Below are 12,452 nucleotides of genomic sequence, written 5' to 3' on the forward strand. Positions count from 1 at the left end.
CTAGTGCAGTCACTGCAACCTGTATATTTGTAACAGAAACCCTGTCCTGTACAGTCACAGCCTCCTCCTCCTTCTGCCTGATCTCTGTACCACAACTCTTGTCTCGTAATACCTCGATTCACTATATTGCTTCACTTCCCTAGTTAAAAGAGCCTGGTATTTAAAAAGTCTAATGTAGTCAGTGTGAATGCCAACCACATAAGTCTTTTAAAAGTTTGTCCTTATACACATAATTTTATACACAAACTGAACTGTGATGAGTTCTATGCATAAACCTTAGGCATAGCCTAGGAGGTACAGCCAGTGCTGCTGAATATATGGATCCTCAGAAGCTTAGCCGAAATTGGGTGGCGGAGCAGGTGGGGGAAGAGGGGTTGGTGGTTGGGAGGCGAGGATAGTGGAGGGCAGACTTATAAGGTCTGTGCCAGAGCCGGTGATGGGAGGCAGGACTGGTGGTTGAGAGGCGGGAAATACTGCTGGGCAGACTTGTACGGTCTGTGCCCTGAAAAAGGCAGGTACAAATCAAGGTAAGGTATACACATATGAGTATATCTTGTTGGGCAGACTGGATGGACCATGCAGGTCTTTTTCTGCCGTCATCTACTATGTTACTATACTACTACTTATCATTTCTATAGCGCTACTAGACATAAACAGAGCTAAAGGGGTCCTTTTACAAAGGCGCATCAGGCCTACGTGCATGCAGTGCACGTTAAATCGGCATTACCACCCGGCTACTGCGTGTGCCTGGCGCTAATTCCAAGTTTGGCATGCACCAAAAATCCCCAGTAGAAAATAATTGGCAGTTGGCACATGCTGGATGGTTATCACGTGGGTAATGCGTGAACCCTTACCGCTAAGTCAATGGGTGGAGTTAAGGGCTCAGGCCGTAAATAGATGCGCACTGGTTTTAATTTTGATGCATATCCATTTCCCAGCCCCCCCCCCCCCCCAAATCCCCCTTTTTCCAGACATGGTGGAGTAATAGTCCAGCACACATCCAATACAAGCACCCACACTACATCAGGCCACTTTTTGGCATGCCTTTGTATAAGACCCCAAAGTGACGTGTAGCCAGGGGCGTATCTGCGTGGGGCCACAGGGGCCTGGGCCCCCGCCGATTTCACCCTGGACCCCCCTACTGCCACCGTGGGTACCTTTGCTGGCGGGGGACCCCAACCCCCACCAGCCGAGGTCTGCTTCCTCCTGCCGCTGCGAGGTTTTTAAAGTTCTTCATCGGGATTCGTCCTCCGTCACTCTGTGCTGCTGTTCAAAGAAGCTGCTAGCTGAATGCAGTTTCGGACTGAGTCTGACGTCGCTGCTGCACGTTGTACATGAGTCTGACGTCCTGCACGTACAACGTGCAGCAGCGACGTCAGACTCAGTCCGAAACTGCATTCAGCTAGCAGCTTCTTTGAACAGCAGCACAGAGTGACGGAGGACGAATCCCGATGAAGAACTTAAAAAACCTCGCAGCAGCAGGAGGAAGCGGACCTCGGCTGGTGGGGGTTGGGGTCCCCCACCAGCAAAGGTACCCATGGCGGCAGGGGGGGGGGTCAGAAATGGCGGCGGCTGGGGGGGGGGGCTATAATGTGCCCCCTCACTCTGGCTTCGGCCCCCGCTACCGCCGACTTTCAGATACGCCCCTGCGTGTAGCTGCTGGGTTTGACTTTTTCTATCAGCCATGAGCTGCTCAGGATCTGACCCAAAGTACCTTTTTTTAATAGCCAGGACTCTCCCTCTCTTCGTTGAAATGTAGGTTTAATCAATCATATTTTACTAAGCTGCAGCAAAAGGTGGCCTTAGCGTGCCTTGCACAGGTTTTTCCTACACACTAACGCCACTTTTACTGTAGCCATAAAAATGGCCTCTTTCCATTTTTTGTATTAATGGCTATGCACTAATCTTGTTATTAATGCACAGCCATTAAAAAAAAAATTATCGCATGAGCATTTACTGCTACCCATTTTGTAGGCAGTAAGGGCTCATGTAGTAATCCTGTGCTAACTGATTAATGCAGGAATGCCTCCTGACACACCCCCTCCCAAAAAATAAACAAATATTTTAGCTGCTTGGATTAGTGTACGCTAAATAGGCACTTACTGCAGGATGCCTGAGCATGTCCCATGGTGTATTTTAAGCTGCATAAGGCACACCTTAACATCTGAGACAGCTTAGTAATAGGACCCCATAGTTAGCCATGGCCAGGAATAAAGGATTAATCTCCCAGGGGACCTTTTACAAAGTTGTAAGAGCCTATGCACATCTAGAGTGCGCCAAATCAGCATTACCGCCCAGCTATCGCGTGGCCCGGGTGGTAATTCTGAATTTGGCTCATGCCGAAAACACGCAGTAGAAAATATTTTCTATTTTCTACCACGTGGTGCTTACCCGGCGGTAAATGGCACAAGCTCGAGTTCAACGTGGCCTACAGTTTAGATTAAAAGCACAGAATTTCAACAATAGTGAAGCAGAATGATGAAGCAGCTGAGAGTAACCATCTTACTATGTAGCCGAGGGGCCAAGTGCAGATATATAGATGGGGACAAAGTTAATTGGGATAAATAGATGTGCACATACTATATATATATATATATATATACACACACACATATATGTGTATGTACCTGTGTGCACATTTCACAACTCTGCCACCACACAACCTAACTACACCCTTAGGTATGCCTAAGCTCTCTTGAGCAGGGACGGTCCTTCCCCATGTTAAGCCTGTACAGCGCTGCATAACCCTGGCAGCGCTATAGAAATGCTAAGTAGTAGTAGTAGTAGTAATGCAGCTTGTGTAAAAGTAAGCAAACATACTTTTTTTTACACACATAAATGGAAAACTTTATAAAATTTTACCCACTCAAGGACTAAGGCCTGCTTTTTCTAACCAGGTCTTTACTGTCTGGAGCAGGGGCGCAGCTAGGTGGGGCCATGGGGGCATGGGCCCCCACAAATTTAGTCCTGGACCCCTCTACTTTTGATCCCCCCTGCCACCGCTGACCCTCCTCTGCCACTTTCAACGCGCCGCCGCTGCAAGGTACCTTTGCTGGCAGGGGTCCCCAACCCCCGCCAGCCTTGGTCTGCAGGACATGCTGGACGTCAGGACTCACAGCACAGATCAACGAATGCGCCAGAGACCGGCGCGGAAGAAGACTAAGGCTGGCGGGGGTTGTGGACCCCCGCCAGCAAAGGTATCTTGCGGCAGCGGTGGCAGCGGGGGGGGGGGGGTGTTGAAAGTGGCAGGGGAGGGTAAGCGGTGGGGGAGTCAGCAGCTGGGGGAGGCGGGGCTCTGGACCCCCTCCTGCCGAGGTCTGGCTATGCCACTGGTCTGGAGATGAGGAGATAGATGATTTGGGGTTAGGTAGGGAGCAGATAAGGCAATGGATTCAGGAGGGGTTTGATTTTTTTTTTCTAAAATGAAACGCTTCAAGAATTTGTGTGCCATCCTTTTTATATTATGAAATATTTTAATATTTTTTAAAGCATGAGTTGCGTTGAAGCTTGTAGGTAATAAGTTTGTTCCTCCCATGCACAGTGTCTCCGGTGGTAATCGGCAGTTGGTGCGCACCGACCAGTCACTGTGCTTGTAGCGCATGAGCCTTTTCAGCTAGATCAAAGGGCTCAGGCCGGTTTTAGTTGCGCACTGGTTTCAGTTTTACCGCATGCCCTTTTCCTGTCTCATTAAGCCTTTTGTAGACATGGTAAAACCTGGCCTGGTGTGCACCCAAAACACACGTCTACACTACCGCAGGCCACTTTTTGGCGTGCCTTTGTAAAAGAGCCCCTAAATAAATTTTAGGAAAGAATGCCCTTCCTTAATTCTGTTTGGATGGTTTGATTCATTTGTGAGAGATAATTGTTCCATCTTTGAATTAGAAAATAATTCTTTCTGATTGTTACTGGGATATTTCTCACCTAGTATAAAAATGCACTGAATGAAGCACATACACATTACCCTTTTGGTGAGGAGGGTGTGTATTAAGGAGTATTGTGTTCAGTTTTGGAGGCCATACCTTGCTAAGGATGTAAAAAGAATTGAAGCGGTGCAAAGAAAAGCTAAGAGAATGGTATGGGATTTGCGTTACAAGACGTATGAGGAGAGACTTGCGGACCTGAACATGTATACCCTGGAGGAAAGGAGAAACAGGGGTGATATGATACAGACGTTCAAATATCTGAAAAATATTAATCCGCAAACGAACCTTTTCCTGAAATAGGAAGGCGGTAGAACTAGAGGGCATGATATGAGATTGAAGGGGGGGGCAGACTCAAGAAAAATGTCAGGAAGTATTTTTTCACGGAGAGAATGGTGGATGCTTGGAATGCTCTCCCATGGGAGGTGGTGGAGAGGAAAACGGTAACGGAATTCAAACATGCATGGGAGAAACATAAAGGAATCCTGTTCCGAGGGAATGGATCCTCAGCAGCTTAGCCGAGATTGAGTGGCAGAGCCGGTGGTGGGAGGCGGGGATAGTGCTGGGCAGACTTATACGGTCTGTGCCCTGAAAATGACAGATACAAATCAAGGTAAGGTATACACAAAAAGTAGCACATATGAGTTTATCTTGTTGGGCAGACTGGATGGGCAGTGCAGGTCTTTTTCTGCCGTCATCTACTATGTTGCTATGTGTTGTCAAGCTAAGAAGAGAAGCCATGAATGCAGAAGTGAAAATCTTGCATGCTGACTGGCAAATTATTTTAAGACAGTTCCCCATTTTCTTGCCAATAGAGTGAAAATAAAAAGTGACGTCTCATCAGATTTTACACTTACATCGATCTGTCTTTTAGATACATTGCAAACTGAAAGCCAAGGTCCCACATGGAAATCTATCTGACGCACTCCTTGTGATTTTCTTTATAAATTCACTGCCAGGGGCTCACAAGAGAAAAGCCAATTAAGTTAGTTTATTTATAAAAAATGTGATATACCATTCACCTGGACCAGCCTTCTCTCTCTGGTTTACAATAAGCATACATACAAATACACATAACTAACCAAATTGTGTCTCACAAAACAGTCATGCAGCTCAGAGTAGAGAGTTGCATGGGGACAGATATCTTATCCATCCCTACCCGTCCCCGCTGGAATCTTACCCATCCCTGCATGAATTTTACCTGTCCCCACTCATCCCCGCAAGAATTTAATGGTACATTTAAAAAAATTCTGGTCAGCTCTCTCTCAGTCTCTCTTTGGGTTTGAGCTGCAGCATTGCAGGCAAGGAAGGAACAGAAGTTAGAACTTGGAACACTCTGGTGCGCACATATAAGACTTGTCTCTGATTCACTGGCACTGTGTGCTGAGAGGTCGCCACATGCACATGCCAGTAGGTCAGGTGACATCTGGTGCTTGGACCTGTATCAGAGTTGAGGTCTGCACATCAGCCCAGGAGCAAAGTGGATTAATAGCAATAAAGTAAGTGACAACAGATAAAAACCTGAACGGTCCAGTCTGCCCAATAGTCACACTCATTATCATTTCATAATGAAATGAACAATGTATGTGATATTATATACTTAATTAAGGTTTTAACTGAGAATTTTCTAACTATAACAAAAAACAGGTGTGGAGTGAAGAGATCCACAAGAAGCCTTTTAATGTACCTTGCAGGGATGCAGCTAGAGATGTAAAAACAAAACAGAATGACCACATGATTTATTGACCGAGGCTTTAACAACAGGCAATAACTTCAAAGGACATCAAATCTGCCCATCTACTGCAATCCCACAAACTAGTTATCTCTTGACTTTATTTATTTGGCTATAGCTCACACCTTGTTTTCAGTAGCAGCTCAAGCTGAGTTACATGCATACTTTACCCTCCCAATTGTTCTGGCTTCTATCCTACGCTTTCTTGAAGACTTCTGGGTCCGTCTAGACCATTGACTACATAGAGGCATATTTTCAAAGCACTTTGGGAGGCTAAGTTCCATAGGTTTCTATGGAACTTTGGGAGGCTAAGTGCTTTGAAAATATGCCTCTTAATCTCCAACTTTACGCTGTATGTATGTGTGATTAGTGTTTACAAACTGCGACACTCTACTATTTGCAGTATTAGCCAAATAAAATATAACAAATACTCCTTCTTCCTGCGACTGAGAATCATTGCACTGGGCAGGTACAGTGCTAACCCCATTCAATTCAAAGTAGTCGCAAGTTTAACTGACTACCCACAATGAGAAAGAATCCAATGGCGAAAGGAGTGCCAAGTCAGAGGACTTCTCGTGATCTCCCTAAGATGCATGAATAAGCAGCGGTTGAAAGGAAGCGGTGAGAAAATATCAAGATTTGTTTGTTCTTTGGTTGAATTACTTATTGGACCCAGAGAGCTTGCGGGCAAATCGCTGCAAATGCAGTAACCAGCCGCCAGTGCCAGAAAGTTTAGCCAGTGACTGCATGGAGGGGGAGGAGGATGGGGGCGGGCAGCAGCCATCTTGCTGACGTTGGAGGCCCGGCCCTTGAGGTTGCGGAGGGGAGCTGCGCTGCGGGAGGGGCACGGCGGGGTGGGGAGAGGCGGCCCCGAGCCGTGCAGTCAGTGCCTCCACAACCCGCCGGCTCGGAGCGTGCCCGTCCATGGAGGACCAGCAGCCCGGCCAGGCCCAACACTATTGCTTGTACCGGTCGCCGCCGCCCAGTCCCCAGCAGCATGGAGCGCACAGTGGCACCAGCACCGCCAGAGCCCAGCCCAAGCCGCTGAAACATGAGCAGCCGCACGGCCTCCAGCATCAGGAAACGCACCCGAAGAAAGCAGGTCTGGGCCTGGAGGGGGGAGCCGAGAAAGGGATCCGGGGCGGCGCGGGAGAGAGGTGGGACCGGCACACTGGCAAATAAAATGGGAGGGCAGGAACAGAGACAGCCTGGGACGGGAGGCTGCAGGGACCCGCCGTCGGAGGATCTGGGCCGTGCCGTTGCCGGCTCCGCTGGAATGTTCTGGCCCTGTCAGGCTGTTTCCTGTCCGCCATGTTGGAAGCGGATTCCTGTCAGAGACCGGGGGGGAGCGGGAAAGGACTGGAGTCCCGGCCGCCTCCGACGGGACCGAGGAGGGGGGCTGTGGTGGGAGAGGAGGGAAAAGGAGGCCTGGTTGTCTCTGCCAGGAGGGACCGGGATATGCTTTCGGGTGGGGTAAGAGGTGAAGGAGGGTGATCCAGGACATGAGCTGGTCAAAGAGAGGGAGGGCTGCAGAAAAATAGGGAGGACTGGTAGCCTCATGACAAAATTGAGGGGGGAGAGGGCAAAGTCAGGGAAACCGGGAAGTAGGAGGGAGAGAGAGAGAAGGAAAGTGAGGGGCCGTTAGTTTCTCGATAAGGAGTGGAGTTGTATCAGGGTTGGAGAAAAAGAAGACCTGATTTGAGAATTAATGGGGTAGGTGGGGATGACAGGGAGTGTGAAAAGGCCAAGTTTAGTCTTTGGTTCTCCACTTTAACAGCACGTTTTTATTGTGTTTCAAGAGAGTATGTATCTCTCTTGCTGTATCCTCATGCCCTACTCTAGGGACATTTTAGTTATTTTGAGATTTAAAAAAAACCCATCAAATTTCAAACTGGGCTAGACTGCTTTTCCTAACATGGTTGAAAAGGAAGAGCCAGGCCTGGAAGTTTGCTTATTTGTTGCAGCCAGATAGTGATTCCAGGCAGGTATCTTTCTGACTTCCATTGTAAGAGGAAACTTGCTGGGTGATTTTTTTTTCATACTATTAGGAGAAAATGTCAGTGGCCTAGTGGGAAGTACAATAAAATATAATCTTGTTTGAGAATAACTCTGGGCAGTGTCTCCAGATGGGTTAGTTTTGCACATACCATTAATAGTAATTAACTTTTGTGGGTTCAGTGGTGACCTTTACTCTCTTCCCAGGCAATTCCTTTTATGGATTTAGAATTCATTTGTCAAGTTTATCCTGAGTATGTGACCATTTTGTAAGGAAGCATCAGTTTCTTGGAGAAGCTGTAGTTACAAATTATGAAACCATTAAAAATGGAATTCTTTGCTATATTTTCTAAAACTAGAGTTTCACCTCTTACCAGTAAGCATAGAGCTTTGAATTTGTTTATCTAGACAAATTTTATATTTGAGTAAAAATAAGAAAGTTAACTGTTTCAGCTAGTTTGAACTTGCCACCAATTATCACAAGGAGTGGGCTCTCGGGGCTCATTATTTAACTTGGAACATAGGCAGTGTGTAATTGGAGGCACAGGCTTTCCTCGCTGTTAAGTGTTATATGGGAAAAGCTTGAGTCAAGCCTCGTGTTTTTCTGTCTACATCTGTACTTTTTCTTTCTTTGCTGACTTGTCCACTGATTACAAAATTAGCAGTCAGGTGTTGCATTTGGCATCCTGTTCTTTTCTAGCCACTCAAACACATCGTCAGAAAATACTGGTCATTTGTTGTAAACTCTACAATTAATATCTTAAATAGAGACAGGTTTTAAGTTATTTATAATGCACTGCTATAAAGGTATTGTTCTCTCTTCTGTAGCTGATCAGTTGTATCAAAATGTTTAAATTGATTTTCAAGCAGTAACACACTGTGAGTAAATGATCCTTTCACACAGAAAGAGGCTTCTTGAAATTCAGAGTTCCTCTTAATCCTGCGTTTTGCCTTACCTTTTGTCTCAGGGCAATGTAGATATGAACTGTTGTGTTGAATCCTTGTTGTCAATGTCTTTTGGTTGGCATTGGAGGTTCTCCCCTTGTCATTGGTATTTACTGATATATTATGCTATAAAACTGTTTTGCTGAGTGTAGTATGAAAAATGGTCTATCGATTATAATAAAACTTGTACCCAGTCTTTACTAGTTATCAAATGGACTACTTTGGGAAGGCACTTTGTGTGTGTGTTGTAAGAGGAAGACAAGAGCCAAGATTTTTGCCAGACTAACTGGCCAATGTTCACAACCTGTCAGTGCTAGGGGCAACTAGTGCCTGCATAACGCTGGCATTAAGCTGCGCACAATGCTCAGAGTTCTCTAGTGCCAGAAACAACCTGTCTGCCAAATATTAGCGCAAATATTTAAATGCATGCAAATGGATGTTAAAGAGGGTCTTTCCCACAGCATGCACTCTCTCTCTTCCCTTCCCCCCAACCCTCTGCAGAGCCTCTTCATCTGTAATGCTCAAAGGTAAACATGAAGCATCGGTACATTTTTACACTATAGTGAGTGGAAAGGCAATGTGAATAATAAGAAAATGTTTTATCATTTTCCTCAGGTGATATTCAGTCATGAAAGTTTAAAGCAGGTAGGACCAGCCATTCAAATTAAGAGACTATATGAATAGATGCATTCTTCATTGTGTACACATTTGATTATCTTAAAAGCCAGACCCATTTGTCAACCTAAGGACATTTGTTTACTTGGTTTTCCTGTAGTTCTCAGAGCTCACACTAAAGGAGAAGGTATACAGCTAGCCAGCTTGCTGATCAGTATCGATAGCTTTCCCCAGGTACTCATAGGGTTATTTTGCAGTTATCAGACAGGGTCTGACTCATTCCAGTAACACAATGAAATCTTATGATGTTTTTAGTGTGTACAAAACTAAAAAAACCACTTGTTTCTAATCTTTAAAAAAGTAAACTATGCATTGGTTCTTTTCTCCAGTGTATATATATTTGTAACCAAAATCTTTTTTTTAACCCACTCCCTTCAGTCTTTTTCTATATGAAGCAAGGAAACTTAAAAATTAAAAGACTAAAGAGGTGATGAGTGTTTTCCAGAGGGGACTTGGTTCAATTCCAGATCAGGTCGTCTTCACCCCATTTTGGCTTGGAGGTGTTGTGATGACTTCATTCACAAACAGTGAGGCATGGATATGGTGGAGGGCAGTGGGGGTAGTAGTAATCATAGAAGTGCAATATCAATGACTGGATTAACGTTGATTAGAGTTATCAAAGGAGCCCTGATGCGTTAAGCCTCAGGACTATACTGCAGTAACTAGAGTAGGAACAGTGAGGGAAAGGCAGGTCTGTTAAAATAAAAAAAAAAAAAATTGAGGCTTACGGAAGATACTGTTGGGGGAGAGGGTGAAGATCGTGTTTTCTTAATATGGGAATTTGCGCTCATTTACCCACAGTTGATGAATCTGAGTGGGACAGACTTGGCCAATTTGGTCTTTTTTTTACAAAGTTTCTGTTGTACTGGATATGTATATGTTTGTAGTTAATACATTTTTGTATATTTAGGTTATGGAGACCTGAATGGTAATGCAGGAGAAAAAGAGAACTTGCTGAAGAACTTGGACTGTGATGAAACAACATACATTACCTCCTCTTCCAGGATACCTAATGGCAGCCAGCAGCTGCTAGACACTAATTCCGCCCCTAAGCAGACTGGAAAGGCCAGCACTTTTGGAAAAGTAGGAAACAAAGCCAAGAGTTTCATTCAGAAAAATAGTATGGACAAAAAGAATGACAAATCTTATGAAAGTAATCCTAAAGACAATAGATGTGCAGACAGAAATGAGACAGTATCAATTATCAATGGTGGTGTATCAACTAATTCATGTTATATCACTAATGGTTATGTTAGCAAAGCTATAGACAATGATGGTAGTGGATCTGAGAGTGGATATACCATACCGAAGAAACGGAAAGCAAGGCATAACAGTGTCAAGGGTTGTGAAAACTTGAACTTGGTTCCAGAAAATATGCAGTCGGAGGTGAATATCCCATCCTTAAAACAGGACTCTGAGAGTTTCAAGGCCGAGTACCTTGCTGACCAAAAGGGGAACCGTGTTGATTCTACAAAAGTGGTTTGGAAATATGAAGCTGGGCCTGGAGGAGCTGGCCGTGGGAAAGCTTTGACTGGAGATGTACAGAGGAAAAACTCCGATGCCAAACCTGCCATCAACAAAAAATTTGATGATCGACCCAAAGGAAAACATGCTCAAGCAACTACTTCTAAAGAGGACTCATGGACATTATTTAAGCCTCCTCCAGTTTTTCCAGTGGACAACAGTAGTGCTAAAATTGTTCCTAAAATAAGTTATGCAAGCAAAGTTAAAGAGAACCTCAACAAAGCATCTCAGAACTCGCCTGTGTCATCTTCATCTTCGTTGTCATTTACTGGAGATACTGTGGGACAACGACCAGGTCGCCTGGCACAAGTCCCAATGTCTGCTATGAAATCTGTTACTTCAGCTAACTTTTCTAATGGACCAATTTTAGCAGGGTCTGACGGAAAAGTATATCCTGCAGGGACTCAGCCACTGCTTACAACCTGTGCTAATACTGTAACAGCCACATCTGTGAAGGCTGAGGGAGCCTCCCAGGACCTGAGTACAGCTGCCACAGATGTTGATCAAAAGAAGTCTAGCCTTTTTATGTACCCTTCAAATATGCAATCTGTACTTTTGGGCACTACACAGGTGGATCTGCCATGTCAGACAAACCAGCAGAGCCTGGGGGATATCTTCCAGAATCAGTGGGGGCTTTCATTTATAAATGAGCCTAGTGCTGGCCCAGAGACTGTTGTTGGAAAACTGATGGATAGTAAAATGATGGAAGTGACATTTCAAGGGGGATATGCTGCCACTTTGGTTTCACAGGGTGCTGAAATAATTCCCTCAGGAACAGAGTGCCCATTGTTCCCCAAAGCTTATGAGCTGGATAAACGGACTAGTGCTCAAGTTCATAGTGGCATGATAAAACCTGTCCCTGGGTCTGCCAGTGAGGGTAGTGTGTTATCCATGGAACCGCATCATATAGGTGAACTACAAAAATCAGATGCCAGTAGCCAAGGTGCTTTAGTGTTTCTCTCCAAGGACTATGAGATGGAAACACATCGAGCCTCTCCGACAAACATTTTATCCTCCGCCAAAGATCAGAGGTTCCAGGGAAGCCTAGAAAAAAATGATAGCTGGGGTTCATTTGACCAGAGAGCTGCTGTTATATATCACACTAAAGGTACCAGGTTTTCTTTTTTTTTAATTTAGAAAAGGGTGTAAGAGGTGTGAGGTTTCTTGGCCAGAACAAATTGTGTTCCTTTTATCAGGTGAGTGAAAGGACAAAGGTCATCCTGGACCATGACAATGTACTAAAAGTAGGTAAGGAAGTGGAGCCTGATGGGATACATCCTCACGAAGGAGTGTCAAAAGTGGAGTCCTCGATGGCCATAAACCAATTTTGTTTCCAGGTTATGTCCAATAAATACACATGAAATGTATTTGCTTACATGGAGGCAATGCATACAAATTCTCTCATATATTCATTAGGGGTGTCCTGAAAACTTGAGTAGTTTGTGGCCATCCAGGATTGCAGTTTGACACTCCTGTCCTAAGTTATTAAGGTAACTGAGATTCATGGTAGTGCCACTGTTGAGCATTAATAACACTTCATTGAAGGCAGGCACGGTCCAGTAAAGAATGGAGTCATATAACTGTGATCTCACTTTACAAAAAAAAAACCCAACAAAAAACAGGTTGGAGTCTGGCTAGATATTTGAACCATGGTGCCAGAT

The 12,452-nt window shown here is 44.9% G+C and overlaps 1 protein-coding gene across 1 annotated transcript in view; it reads left to right on the forward strand.

The window, feature by feature from the left end:
* Positions 1-6,515: 6,515 nt before the first annotated feature.
* The window catches only part of NUFIP2 (nuclear FMR1 interacting protein 2), a 55,881-nt gene continuing 49,944 nt past the window's right edge, over positions 6,516-12,452 (forward strand). Inside the window, exons 1-2 of the mRNA XM_030222361.1 lie at positions 6,516-6,754; positions 10,178-11,899. Coding sequence (XP_030078221.1) covers positions 6,577-6,754; positions 10,178-11,899 — 1,900 coding nt within the window. The 5' untranslated portion in view covers positions 6,516-6,576. The remainder of the gene's footprint in view (positions 6,755-10,177; positions 11,900-12,452) is intronic.

The sequence above is a fragment of the Microcaecilia unicolor genome, chromosome 13 (genome assembly GCF_901765095.1).
Source record: "Microcaecilia unicolor chromosome 13, aMicUni1.1, whole genome shotgun sequence".
Classification (NCBI taxonomy): domain Eukaryota; kingdom Metazoa; phylum Chordata; class Amphibia; order Gymnophiona; family Siphonopidae; genus Microcaecilia; species Microcaecilia unicolor.